This window comes from Mesoplodon bidens (genome assembly GCF_964165515.1).
Source record: "Mesoplodon bidens genome assembly, chromosome: 7".
In the NCBI taxonomy this organism is placed as follows: Eukaryota; Metazoa; Chordata; class Mammalia; order Artiodactyla; family Ziphiidae; genus Mesoplodon; species Mesoplodon bidens.
The window spans coordinates 102,609,148-102,624,349 of NC_138164.1; the positions used below are offsets into that span (position 1 = coordinate 102,609,148).

Below are 15,202 nucleotides of genomic sequence, written 5' to 3' on the forward strand. Positions count from 1 at the left end.
TTTTGCATATTTGGTCACAACATGGATTTCTGGGTAAAAGGAACCCAAATACAACGAGATAAATTAGAAGAGTTAATAAAATAAGTATAACTGACTTCAAGACACTTCATCTGAAAGACTAGGCTGAAAGACTAGAATTCTCACTGAGATGTTTTCCCCAAGTACAGACCGGTGTCACAACTGTGAATGAAGGACTTGTTCTCTCTGTGCTGACAACAAGTTTTAAGAAGTTGAGGGACTTCCCTGGTGGTCCAGTGGTTGAGAATCTGCCTTCCAATGCAGGGGACACGGGTTCGATCCCTGGTCGGGGAACTAAGATCCGCAACTAGGCCCGCGCGTTCTGGAGCCCACGCACCACAACGAGAGAGCCCGCACGCTGCAACTGCTAAGCCCATGCACTCTAAGAGCCCACGCACCACAACTAGAGAAAAGCCTGCGTGCTGCAACAAAGAGCCTGAGCACTGCAAAGGAAGATCCCATGTGCCGCAAATAAGACCTGATGCAGCCAAATAAATAATTAAAAAAAAAAAGAAGTTGAATATAATTACGCAGTGTTGGAGATATTTGTGACGGGTCTAATCTGAAGCTTCTCCAGTTCTGACTGTCATTAGCTCAGGGTATCCTTGCCTTGGAAGGCAAAGCAGGTAAAAAAAGAGGCAAGAAGATGAACTGGAGATGATTCTAGGATTATAATTACATTTAGAATAACAGATAAAATGAGGAGGAGGGTGAGGGTAGCTTGAACAATAGTCGTAAAGTCACAGGTACCACCTCTTTTGCAGGCCTTAGAAACTACGGGAACACAGCACTCAACCTGGGCTTCATAAAAGCCTCCCTCCCTCTTTCCAAAGGGATGGTGAAAATAAAAATGTGAGTTTTCCTTATGCTTATTTGCTGTCTACATTCTAGCAGGTAGTCTGAGCTCAGAAGGAGGCAGACAGCAGGGTCAGGGGCAGCCACACCTTTACCCTGCTTGTGAACATCTTTATGCAAAGACATGCTGAGGGCTTCAGGACAGACCTCCTGACAGCAGGTTTCTGGATGTCCTGTGCATTTTGATAAACACAGGGACCCTGCAGTCTCAATCCTTGCCGCAGACAGAGACAAATGACAGGAGAAGATGCCTGCCTGGGAAGATTGTCACTAATCCAGACCACAAAAGGACAGAAAGTTTAACCTGATGTTGACCAACCTTCAAACCTATCTTCCCTAGCGATAAATCTAGATAGTCTTGTTCCACAGCAAGCTCATGGAGCAAGGGCTCAAATATGGCTGGACATCATTTTTAAAGGTTTTTAAATCTACAGGACGCTAAAGTCAGACACTAAACATGCTTGCTCCTGATCTCTAATCTCAGACATGTCTGACTTTGGTCAAGCCTCTGTATCCTTATTTTAAAAAACACAATGAAATGAACAACTATCTCATTGAGTTATTATAAGGAGTAAACAAGATTTTAAAAGATATATGTATATTAGTATATTTATATATACTACAAATGTTGTGTATGTTATAAATTAGTATACATGAAAAATATGATAGCTGATACCTTCCATTCAATGGATGATGAAAGAGAACCAAAAAAGATGGGATCTGCCTAATGTCTCCCTTTTGTTTTCTGAGGTCCCTATACACCTGGATGGGACAAGCTAGAGAATGGCAAAATGATCTATGACTTAGCAAATGGAAGGAGAGTGAAGAGGTCGGAGTGGGGTGGCAAAGGCAAGACCATGCTGTGTTGTGAAGGTGAGGAAACCCAGGAGAACAGTCTCTCTTAATGGTACCCTATGTGTTAGGATTCCAGGCCATATCTAACTTAATCTGCTTCTCTGTACTTGAAAGAACTATAAATTATGACTGTATAAGCCTCTAACTTTCTTTCTAGTTATCAAAGCTGAGGAAAAGGATTGGGGCAGAGAAATTAAAATGGGCTGGTACATTCCCTAATTTCTCACCTTCTCTCCCCTCAGAGTACCTAGAAATTAAGAGAAGAGGCACAACCACAAGCAGCCCTCGGTTTACAGCAGGGGGAGGAGGGCGGGGAAAGAGACAGAGAAAGAATGAACAGACGGTAACTCAGTATCAACCAGCCAGCAACATCCTTTACTAGAAGACCTGGACTGCTAATATTGAGGTGACTAATCCACAGCTGCTATTAAAAACAAGATTATAGTCTGCTTCAGCCCCACAAGAAAGGCAAACACCAAGGGGAGGGACTTTCGGAGGGGCTTTAGAGAAACCAGCCCGTTGTTACTAACCAGGGAGCAATACAGTGGTAAGTCAGAGCATGAAAGGTGAAGAGGGTGATGTAAATTCAGGCTGCGCTGAAGCCAGGCGGAGGCGAGAGCAGAAGTGGGCTGTGGGGAGCACAGGGAGGAGGCAGTCTGACACAGGAAAATCAAGGGGGAAGGAAGGGGAAAGGGAGGAGGTGGTAACAGAAGAAAGAGAAGGTAAGATGAGAACAGAACATTTTAAACTAACCCAGAACTCCACTGTGAAGGACAAGTCACGAGGCAAGATACAGCTCAAAGGCATGAGCCCCACGTTTCACCACTGCGAAGAGCTAACAGCCTTCCAAACATGCGTGGAGAGAGGGCTATGCAATCTGCACTGACTCCCAGAGCTCCACGGGATTACCGAGGCTTTTCAGCAGCACTAAGTCCCAGCAGCCTTGGCACTATGTGTTGAAACTGCTTCCCTGAATAGACCCCGGTGCTGGAAAAATAATCATTTCTACAGGGGAACATATTTCCCTACAGGTGTCTGCCTGGCTAAAGGAGTGGAGACTCTCCCTTCACTGCTGTGCCCACGTCCATCTTCCCCCAGCGAGGACTTAAGGCAGAAGGACACATCTGAGAGTCACAGAGCAGCTGGGCCCTTCTCCCACCACCCCTGCTCCGTTTGCAACAGCACAGCTGTTTGAGGGCATCCCTGCATTCCTTTCACATTTACATCTTCCTCAGACAAATGAGCCTCCCATTGCGTGTTCCTTCTGCTTCCCAGTGCACAATCGGCCAGTGTGTTTAAGGACTGTATCGGGAAGGCCAACTGGTACAAAGGGTGTTCCCACCTTCTTGGTCCTCTCTGGCAAAGATATTTCTCAAACACTTCATAAAGCTCCACTGCAAGATGGCTCCTGGGGAACTATTCATTCAGCTCACGAAAGAGGAAGGTGGAAGGGAGGCAGGAGCTCTTAAGATCCCAGACCTGACCAGGCTATGTCAAGATGAAGGGGAAAAAAAAAAGGAAGATGACAGGCTGTCCTATTCCAGTACTGCCGGCAAAAAAGACGGGGAAAGAAAAATGTTTAACCACCCTTCCCTCTTATTCTGCATGTTTTGAGAATATCAAAATATAGGAGTCAAAGCAAGAGCCAAATGTCCAATTTGGTACAAGGCAGGAAAGCTCAGTTTCAAGATGGAAAGGAACACAATGCATGGCTAGAAAGGTCAGGAGCAGCAGGTCAGAGAATGTAAAACCCAGCAGGAAGATTGGGGAGCTTGACCTTGGAGCCCGGGGCTGACGCTGCTCCTTTAGCTCACCTCCGTACCCCAGCCAACCGCTCAAAGAGACTAGCAGACCAAGGAATCACCTCTCAACCTCCACGTTAATTTGACAGGCAACTTCCAAAGGATCCTAACTGGGGGTAGAGAGAGACTGAGAACGTTTAGGGGCAAGGGAGTAGGACCTCAGAGAAGCAGTGTGGTTAAGGGTACTGAGAGAATCTGTCTCCTAGGGAAATCCGAGTATTGTCTTTGTTGTTAATCTCTGTATCTACTCTGCTTAAGAGAAAAAACATGAACCCTGCCTCCCTGATGTTATGAAGACAGTCCACATGAAGCACTTCCACAGTCACTGTTCACGCAAACGGGAAATTTAAAAGTTGCCTAGAGAGCAGCGGCCATCTTCTCCCAGCCTGGCCTGGGGCCCAATGGGCTGTCTCTTCCCAGAGGCTTCAGGGAATCAGCAATGCAACTACCAGAGGTGGGAGTGCCCTGGGCATTTTAACCCTCTGTCCCTCTCCCCATCCTACTTCTCATAAATAATAACTTAGGGGTTTGAAGCAAGAATGTCAAACCACTATTGCTCAGACAGTGGCCAACCTGGAAGCACTCACAGCTCGGGAGGAGGGGTAAGAAAGCAAGTTGAATATATACTTACTCAAAGTCCTCAAATTCCAAGTCGGTTCCCTCTACTGATGGACCCTGGTTGTCTGAGGAAGAGGAGGAGGTGGAAGAACGGAGGCGGTTCTGTTGGTAGCGCATAGAACGCTGGCGGATACTGTCTCTCCGTGAGAGATACTGGATCATCCTCTGGGCATAGTATGCAGCAGGAGATAATCTGAGAGAAACAGAGATGAACAAACACAAACTAGCACTAATGTGGGGAATACTGCGAAAGACAGTAAATCCAGCTCTCCCATCACATCTCCCTGCTGAGGCGAACTCTGGAGACGTGAAAAATAAACGGCATTTAACTCACCAGGAGGCTTGTACTGCACAATATGCTTATCAGACTACCACCAGTGTTTCTGTTCTGAGATAAGGCAAACAGGCTGTTTAATCAGTCATCATCTGATCAACAGCTGCCCCTTCCAAGAGTTTAACACTGGACCTTTCTTTTAGTTTCTTAAGGGACCTCTTTTAACTTCTCACGGTGTGCCCTTTATATAGATGCGCAGATTTTCCTTAATCATCCATACTCAAAATATAAGAAATGAAAGGGACCACAGCTTCTTCCATTTTATAGATGAGAAAACAGGCCAAGAGATGGTGAACCCGAGATGACTAAAGAAGGCATCTTCAGGCATCACCTTCACCAGGACTCCTTTCTTCTCCAACAAATACTTGTAGCTCCAGATTTGTCCTAGCTCCTTAAAACTACCTCTTTGAACCTCTTATCCCTCCTTTACAGATTATCCAGATATTTTAACACAGAGAAAATATTCAGGATAGAGACTGAGAGTAAAATATACTCAGGAGAACAGAAAATCTAAAAGAAAAAAACAGATTTTTTCTATTTCTTACGACAGAGCATCAGAGGCTACGTGGGCACTGAGCAACACAGAAGACAACAGTCACTCTTCTTCTCCCTTACAATGGCTCTTCTCAGTAATTAGCCTTAAAAGACTTAATCTACTTTAAATTAGTAAAAGGTCTATATTCTTCGAGCTATGGTTCACTGTCTTCATACTCCATGAAAATGTCTAGTGTCCTATACAATTTGCACATTCCCTTCTTTCTCGAGTTTTTCCTCCATCTTTCACAACGCATATAATTTGAGGCTGTGAACTGAAAAAGTGAGAGAAGAACAGTAACAGAAAAATGTTTTATATATAATATTAAGTGGATTACTAAGAAATTTCAAGACTTAAAACCTGCCCAAGACCTAAAACCTGCCAACTCTGATTCAACAATTCCACTAGTAATTTTATCCTACAGAAACACACCAGGATACGAAGAGATATATATATATTGCTGGCACTAGTGAAAAACTGGGAAACACCCCAAATGTCCACCAACAGATTAAATAAATTATATCTATACAAAGAAACATTATATAACAATTGAAAAGAATATCCCTATATATGCACAATGAAAGCCCTCTAAAATAAAATTTTAAGTGGGGGAAAAATTAAAGAATGGTATGTATATACTAATATGTACATAAAAATATTTATTTCTGTAACTAGAGCAAAAAAATGAAACACAGCAATCCTGGTAAGGATTCCTAGGGACCTTAACTTCTATAATGTTTGAATATAGAAGGAAAAAAAAAGCATGTAACTTTTTTTTCTAATGGAAATCTGGAAAAACTGATTGAGAATGGAAATGGAAATACTTACATCCAAATGGTAGGAAAAGTATTTACAAACATCTTCCTGCCTGACCTTTCATTACCCCTGGACAAAGTAAGCCTCTAGGTAAATCCTCAGTAAATCTACTCACTCAGACCAAAGGAGATCCTGCAGTCAACTGCTACACAAAACAGGGCTGCCTCTGAAATGCCTCTCATCAGAGGTGGTGTCCTTCTGGCCAACCATCAAACAGAATTTCCAAGCAGGCCAGGTGACAATCTTTGGAACTCAAAAGTCTATGTTATGGGACAATATGCTGCATTTGGCACCTCTGAATCCAAATTATCTTTATACAGTAGGTGGGCATGGGACGTACAGAGGCCTTGGCCAAGATCATCAGAGTATAAGATTTAAAGTTTCAACTTGTGGAACTTTCACTGTCTCTTTGGGCACCTGTTCCCATGCATTTGGCAAGGATGAATCAAGAACCCTAAATTTTCAACAGACAGAAGCCAATACTGTTGAGTTGTTCCTATAGCTACCAAACATACGGAAATCTTCCAGTAGAAATCAATCATTGTTGGTTAAATTCTCAAGTCAGTCAGAGTAGAAAAGAATGTTAAAAAAATGTTTTAAGAGGAGAATGAAGATTCTTTTTTTAGAAAAGATTCTGAAAAGTGACCATAAATACACTCATTACTGAGTTGATAGCCTACCTCAACTAATGGAAAAATTATATTATGGTGATAGAGGTAGAAATAATGTTGATGCTGACAATAATAAATAAAGATTGTCCTTTTATGTAGGGGTAAAAATTCAGCACTACGTAACCTCAATTGTTTAATTTCACCATTGGACAGGAATTCCCTAAGCTACAAAACTGTTCATCAATGGTAAAGAAAAATGGATTCACAATTATTAAGTACAAGTACATCACAGCCTCATCTTTTTAGGTATCCAGAGGGAAGCTAAGGATCTGAATGCTGACATGTCTCATAAAGGCTTTGACCTATACAGATTATGCAGGGTGAAATCTAAGAGGAAAAAGAAATTAAACAACCAGTAATGAGGTAACAATCATCCTCCTACTGAAGAGTGGATAATTATCAAACTCTAAAAGTGTTCCAAGTGAATATTTTAAATAACTCCTCAAGTTTTCTTCAAGGAAGAATACTTCCCCCTCCAAAAAACCCTTTTTTGTGTTTAAAGGGAAAATGTAAGAATAACACCACCACAAAGTCTGGCCTTTCTGTGATAAAGAGATCTGAGTAGGAATAAATAACAAATTTATTACACGAAAGGAGGACAAATAATGGTCTTTAAGAGTCACCGTTAAACTTTGTCAGGTTAAAAATTCTGGGGATGAGATTCCCATTACTGTCCTAAAAGAAACTGTTTCACAGCAAGAAGTTCTCTCAGGGTTTCAAAGAATCTGATTCATGCAAAATATTTCCTTCTCTTATTTAGGGCTTATTACTTTCAAATATGACCAGAGACTAACATAAACTTCCTTGTTTCAGTCATCATCTAAGTTGCCTACCCGTTTTAAAGTCATCAATCCCCATGTTCCCTGATCTGCCATTTCTGGGGTACGGAAAAGGAAGTAAGAGGATAACAGGGAATCTTTTCACTAGTATCTCAGAAAGAATGCTCGGTATCATGACATAACCGTAGTAACAACAAAATCACTCAATAACCTTGGAAACAACTTGATCTAAAGGTTTTTGCAGACTTTAAATTCTTAATCTACAGCAAAGCTCATTTAGCCTTTTCTGACCTACACTGTTAACTTCAACTCCACCATTATAAATTACCCTCTTCTTTTGGCAAAGCCTCACGATGTGCGGTCTGCTGTTGCTAGAGAATGTGCAGGTTATCCCCCTTTCGGATCATTAACAGAATTATTAAGTCCTGCTGTGACAACCCCAAAGGGCTGCTCACTATAAATAAATGTTATATATCAACTCAACACCCCATCCTCGGTCCTGCGTTACCAGGATAAGGTAAAGGTGGGCCTTAAACTCATCTGAATTCTTTTTTTCTTTTTATCTCTTCAAGAACTTTTAAATGTCTTCTAATGGGGGTTAGGCAAGCACTTTAATATTATGGCAACTTGTTTTATTCAGTTACCCTTTTGTCAGTCATTTCTTCCGTCATACAGTCTCCAAAACTTCAACATCTGAATGAACTTGATTTCTGCCTTTTGATGTTCTAAATTCTCTCTCAAATGAGAGAGAATTGTTTGCTTTTAATTTGTAAGTGATTTCCCTATTAATAAAAACTTTTGTTTCACTTTTGGCTGTCCATCTGAATGGCAACAGCCTCTCTGACGAGCAGAAAAGAAGTATCCTGTGACTCTGCCAATGACCTCCTCAGGTCCCTCCTCTAGTGTCCCACTTACAAAAATGAGCCCCAAAGGACAAGGGCTCAGTCATAACCCTCTGTCACCAGAGGTTCTGTTCACTTACCTGTAATACTTCCCAATCACCTGAACCACCTGTCTCAAAACTGTAACTGAAGAGTAAAAGAGCACCAGGACCAGAGAGGCACAGAATGGGGCTTCCAACAGCTTGGCAACCCCAAGGGCAGTCCCTCCCCCCCACCTAGTGCCATTTCTCACTTCGGCCTTACCTCGCTGGGTCTGGGTAAATTGGGTGCTCTCTGGATCCTGCTCCATCATAACGGGATAATGAAATGAGGGAAGACTCCAGCAGCCTCCTAGCAGAGATTAAAAAAATGGCAATAATCCCTGTCAATTACCAACTCAGAGGTCATTCATAAGGAAAAGTGGGGGGAGAGATAAATAACATCCCCCTTTGCAGCTAGCTAACACCTCTTATCTGGGATCACACCCTTCCTATAAGCACTTAGAGGCATAAGTAAATGAAGAGCTCCAGAGCTCCCACACTGGATATGGCCACTGTATCATGTTGAATACTGCTCTTCTGTGAGAAATGAACAAGTGCTTTAGAGACATGATCTTATTTCTATTCGCAGTACCTCCAGTAGACAAATAGGAGGTTGGGCTCAACATGGGACAGGAAAATGAGGCATACCTAGAGACTGTCATGTAGTGCCAACATTTACCTTGGGGTTCAGTTCCTGCATGTCATCCTGATCCACGGCCCCTCATCTTCTACGCATTCTGCTCTGCCCACACCCTTTCTGTGAGTCCTCCTACGGCTCTCTGAACAACTGATAAAAATCTATAATTATGTAATCTAGCCCAACTGTCAATTCAATGATCATATGTGTTACACACGTATTTTATTGAGCACTTCTTTAGTGCCAGGCAAATACTGAGCACTTCACATGTAGTTCTTTATTTAAACCTCACCACAGCCTGGAAAGGTAAGCATTACTATACATACATGAGATCAGTGGGCCTAGAAGTTAAGTGTATTGCACTGCAGCACACAGCTACCAAGTGATAGCACCAGGACTCCAGTGAAGGCCCGTCAACTCCAAAATGCTTCAGACCACTGTGTACATGTATCCACTGTAAGTCCCAACTAGAATGGGTCCAGTAACACTGGCTCTTCCTATTTATTTAAGGGAAGCCAAAAATCTGGACTGTTGCATGAAATCTCCTGTTACATTTTAGCTAAAACGTTTTTCTGCTTTTCGTACAGGAAGGGCCAGTTAAAACACATCTGACAAACATGGCTCGAGGCCCCCCAGTTTGCCATGTCTGCCACACTGCTTCCCAACTCAAATGTGCCTTGGCAGCCAATCAAGCTCCTGCCATAGAAGACGTTTCAAAGGAAGTGGACTCAGAAAGAAATGCATATTGTTCCTCTCCAGCAGCATTATGCCTGGCTCTACCAGGAGCAGGTCTCCAGCTCCCTGCTGGACTCTTCTTTAAAGCAGATCTGCAGGATAAGGACAGCAGCTACCAATCTTTTCCAATTGAGTTAATTCAATTCACTGTTATTAAAACCAGCTGGCTTTAGGTATAGTCATGTGCAGTCACTTTATCCCAGCGACTGGCTCACTGAAGCATTTTCCCTAACAGCCTGGGAAAGAGATAACAGCAGAGGCCCTGTCAACCTGGCTTGCTACCTTTCCCACCCAGGAAAATAACTGTTACATGATGTTTTGGATCTAGACAAGGCTTCTAATCCCCACACTTAGGACAAGTTAAACAGTCCTACCACTGAAGGGAGTGAATACAATGAAACCAATGAGGAAGAGAAGAAAGCAATAAAAACACTTCTCTCTGGTTGAAAACCTGAATCTTCAATGATACCACCGTTTACAGCAGCAGCAATGCTGTGTTTCATCAATTCTAAGACACGCTTCCCCCCCATGTTTTAATGTGTCTGAAATTAGGATACATTTTATAATTGTGTGACGCAGTTTAAGTGGCAGGATTTTCTTCTTTCATAGGAGCACGTAAAATAATGGCATGTCTTTGAATCTTGAAATATGGACTATTTGTGAGAGGAAGGGATAGTGAGAGGTACACAGACTGGAGAAAGAAGAAAAGCAAAATTTTGAGAAGAGTATCAATTTAGTCCATCATATATTCACTACTAATAAATTTGTCCTATAGGAATTAGGCAGGAGCTGAAGAACAGAAGCAAGATCTGGGAGCAGCTGACTGCCCTGGAACACCCAGAAGCTTGTTCTATCCCAAAGGGTTCTGGAACGAGTCTTGAATTTCATTGAGCCCTGTCGTGTTACCCTCTAAATGGCTGCTTAATAAGCAGAGGCCCTTTGACAAGAGGCATCCTCCAGAGTGACCAACATATATCCTTCTTAAGTACTTCTGCCTGAAAAATGACCCTGCCAAATTAAGAGGCCAATATTACCCACTACTCTGCCAAGGCAGTGATGGTACTCAAAGAAATGAGATGACTTTTTAGAGATGCTATGAAGGAGATTCTTGAACCAGAAGAGCTTGGTTTAGACAATTTCAATTTTAATGATTCCATTTTATAATCCCGCAAACTCTACTTCCCATCCTAAATTCTTACCTTAATTAGGAAGGAGTCTTAAAACAGAGTTATACCAAAATGTTAAGTTTTGTCTCTGGGGAGTCCCTGATGAGGTTCTTCTGGAACATATATATATCCCCTGTACCTACTTACTAGAATCTGTTGGCACCATTTGCTCCTCAGGCAATACAGTGGACTAGCAAGTCATACACATGTGGCATCTTAACTGCTAATACACAAAATCAGGAGATCCAATTACTGTGAAGAGCACCCCCATACACGTATCATTGATGAAACATTAAGTTCTCTACAGTTACGACACAAACACTATCTGAGGGATTAAAAAACACTTCTCCAATTGGTGTTGAATAAAGAAAGAACGAGTAAATATCACCACCACTCCTAGGAAACTCAAAGAAAGATCTTTCTCTCTCACAGTTAGCTTCCTGCAAAGAGCCATAGATGGGGAAATGACACAAGAAAAAGGAATGGAATGGCAGCTGAGTGCTTTCTGCTCTGGCCACCACAAATTTCACTTGACAATGATCAATCAAGTAGTTGAGTAATATGAAGTCAGGTAGGATTTAGGATGGGCTCAGACAAGCTTGTTCAAGTTTGAAGCTACCATTTCATTCTGACCTGTTATTTAGAATGTTTTAAAGAGTCAGTGAAGCTCTGACAGAGAAAAAAAAACCTTTCTTCACAAGTCTGCCAGGTTTATTCTCTAAACCAGTGGTGTGCAAGTGAGGTACATCAGGGGTTCTGCTCTTTTGATCCACTGGAGAACAGGAAAATATTATAACTTTTGATTTAAAATGTATAACCATAATGTCACACGCACACACGCACGCACACACAGGTTGCTCAAAAGCCTTTTACTAACAGAGATTGTTTTTTTTTTTAAGTCTAAAGGCCACTGTTCTATCAAACTACACACTACTTTAAGAAAATTCAGTATTTAATAGAATATAATAATCACAAATATATAAAATACAAAAACTATAAATAAAGGCATAACTATATTCACATACAGGTAGAGCAAAAGAGAGAAAATGATACAGCAAATGTGGTAAAATGTTAATATTTATGGAATGTGGGTGAAGAGTATATGGGAATTCCTTGCACTATTTTTGCAACTTTTCTGCAAGTCTGAAATTATTTCAAAATTTAAAACATCCAATATACAAAATCTAAAAGTAAACCACTGAAAACTAAAGAGAAAACTACTCATTTTCAAAAGAACTACTCATTTCTTAAAAAGAGTTTCTTCAAATAGCAAGTTGCCTCTAAAAAGCAGGTTTGACAAACTACAGGCACTGGGCTAGCTGCCTGTTTTTATAAATAAAGTTTTATCCAAACACAGCCACAACCACCCATTTAGATATTGTCTATGGGGACTTCCCTGGTGGCAAAGTGGTTAAGAACCCGCCTGCCAAGGCAGGGGACACAGGTTCGATCCCTGGTCCGGGAAGATCCCACATGCCATGGAGCAACCAAGCCCGTGCACCACAAGTACTGACCCCACGTGCCTTAGAGCCCGCACATTGCAACTACTGAGCCCACATGCTGCAACTACTAAAGTCGGCATGCTCTAGGGCTCACATGACGCAACTACTGAGCCTGCCTGCTCCAACTACTGAAGCCACGTGCCTAGAGCCTGTGTTCTGCAACAGAGAAGCCACCGCAATGAGAACCCCGCGCACCACAACGAAGAGTAGCCCCCGCTCACCACAACTAAAGAAAGCCTGTGTGTGGCAACAAAGACCCAACATGGCCAAAAATAAATTAAAAAAAATTTTTTTAATTAAAAAAAAAGAAAAATATTGTTTGTGGCTGCTTTGGAGCTAGGAAGGCAGAGCTGAGTAGTCCTAATAGGGAAAGGACTAAAATATTTACTACCTGGCCCATTACAGAAAAAAATCTGCCCACCCGTGCTCTAAAATATTTGCTTACATAAAATCCCTTGAAAGATAAGGTGGAGTCACTAAGGAATGTAACAGAAAAACTTGAAATCAAAGTACTACACACTAGAATAAGTTATCAAAAATTAATATTAAGCGCTACTAAAATATAAGTCAATAGGAACACAATTCAAGCTGTAAAATTCCTAGTATTTTAAATGAATACAACTATTTCTTCCTTCCCTAATTAATACTCTGAATATGTACAACGGTTCCCTAGATCAGCTGTATCCTCTGATGACTAGGAAAACAATAAAAAATAGTAGTAGAAGAAAGCTCTGGAAAAGAACAAAGTTGTCAGGGCAGATGAGATGGGTTACCCAAAAGAAAAGAACCTTTGGGGAATTCCCTGGTGGTCCAGTGGTTAGGACTCCGTGCTCCCACTGCAGGGGGCATGAGTTCCATCCCTGGTCAGGAACTAAGACCCCCACAAGCCGCACAGCGCAGCTGGAAAAAAAAAAAAAAAAGTAAAGCATCTTTGTTTCAAATTCAATGGGTATCTGAAGAAGCAGAAAGTTTGGGTACCAGTCTAGACAAATAAACAAGCCAGTGACAACTCTTCCTTAATAAACAACTATATCCTAAAGATATTCTTTTAACTAACTGTCAGATCACAGAGAAAATCAACAAACTAAAGCCAACAAACATGTACAGACCTTCTCCAATCACTGGAAACAATTAATTGCTAAAACTCTGTGACCTATATATACTGATAAGGAAAGTTGCTCTTAGAAGCTAAGGTGCTGGTGCCCCGTGCCTGAAGAGTAATTTCCCAGTCTGGCTCTGATGTCTGGGTGACATCTGCTAGTTCAGTTCAGGGAAGCCAAACCCAAAGGAATAACTCCCTTCCACCTAAGAAATAAAATCCAAATTCCTCAGCTTGACATCCAAAGCCTTGCAGCCAAATTTCTCATTCCTTCTGAACATACTCATTGCTCTGGTGCAATCGTTTTCAAACTTTTTGGTCTCAGAGTTCCTTTAACACTCTTAAAAAGTATTGATGGGGCTTCCCTGGTGGCACAGTGGTTAAGAATCCACCTGCCAATGCAGGGGACAGGGGTTCGAGCCCTGGCCCGGGAATATCCCACATGCTGCGCAGCAACTAGGCCCGTGCGCCACAACTACTGAACCTGCACTCTAGAGCCCAAGAGCCACAACTACTGAGCCCGTGCGCCTAGATCCCGTGCTCCACAACCACAACAAGAGAAGCCACGACAATGAGAAGCCCACGCACCACAACGAAGAGTAGCCCCTGCTCACTGCAACTAGAGAAAGCCTGTGAGCAGCAATGAAGACCCAATGCAGCCAAAAATAAATAAATAAAATAAATTTTAAAAAAATTATTGATGACCCCAAAGAGTTTTGGTTTATATGGGTTTTATCTATCAATATGTACTATATTTGAAATTAAAACTGAGAAAAATTTAATACACAAGCACACATTCCATTGGCCATCAGAGTGATAACCTCATTACACATCATGTAGTGTCTAGAAAACTCCACTGAACACTCATGCAAGAGAGTGAAAAAGACAAAGAACATCTCAGTATCATAAAATAGTTTTGACTTCAGGGATCCCAGGCCACACTTTGAGAACTATTGCTCTAGCTAAACTAAACACACCCTCATTGCTTCACCTCTGTCTTTAGCTTGGCCATTTCTTCTTTCTGGAAAGTTCTTCCCCATCTCTGTCTGTAAAACTCCTTCAAAGCTCAAATACCTGACTCCTCTAGCCAGAAGTTCACCCTTTCTTCCCCCATACCCCGTAGCATGTGAATCCTCTCTTAAAAGGCCTTCTCCCAAGTCACCTGTACTGCAGTTCCCTGTAAGTATGTCTTCTTCTCTCTGCTACTGGACTACAAGGTACATGAAAGCAAGTACTGGGTCCAAGTCATCTTTTTATCCCCATTAAAACTCACATCCTAATTAACACACAATAGGAGACCAATAAACATCTAAGTGAATAAATCAGCAGGCCTAAGTAGACTTGGAAAAATTAGCAAGAAGACATATCTGATTGCCCCTCACTGACCCTGTGACTTTCAGACAAGGTTTCTGGATGTCCAAAAACTCACACTGAAATCCCTGAAGGAACTAGTTTTTCAGAAACTGCTTACATCACTCTTCATCCCTTCGGTCACTTAAGCCCTTCATGTTTAAGTGCTGACATAGTTGTCCTGATAAATGCAGTGCAGCCTGGTCCCTAGGAGGCTTGTTAAGTCATAAAGTCAGAGGCTGGCTACTTGCCTGGGAAGCTACCACTGATGCTCCTGGACAGCTTATTGCCGAAAGAGACCTCACAGGGGAAAGAGGGCAATGTTTTCAGGGGAATGAAGAAGTGGGAGGCCAAAGAAACTTGGATACAATATTGCCTTCATTTCTGCATCTTGCTCGGCAAGCCCCAGATCTCTGCCTTGGCGCATGCCAGGGCTGGGAGATGACAAGCCCTTATTCTTTGTAAAAAATAATTGTGTGTTCTGAAACGACACTTCTATTATGATTTC

The 15,202-nt window shown here is 41.9% G+C and overlaps 1 protein-coding gene across 8 annotated transcripts in view; it reads right to left on the reverse strand.

The window, feature by feature from the left end:
* AMBRA1 (autophagy and beclin 1 regulator 1) overlaps nucleotides 1-15,202 on the reverse strand; it is a 177,820-nt gene that overhangs the window by 106,800 nt on the left and 55,818 nt on the right. For 7 of the 8 annotated variants that reach the window (XM_081239519.1, XM_081239517.1, XM_081239518.1 and 4 more), the window contains 2 exons: nucleotides 8,429-8,515; nucleotides 4,162-4,341 (listed from right to left, as the gene is read on the reverse strand). In XM_081239519.1, the coding sequence (XP_081095645.1) occupies nucleotides 4,162-4,341; nucleotides 8,429-8,515 (267 nt within the window). The remainder of the gene's footprint in view (nucleotides 1-4,161; nucleotides 4,342-8,428; nucleotides 8,516-15,202) is intronic. The other variant, XM_081239521.1, reaches the window with a different exon arrangement.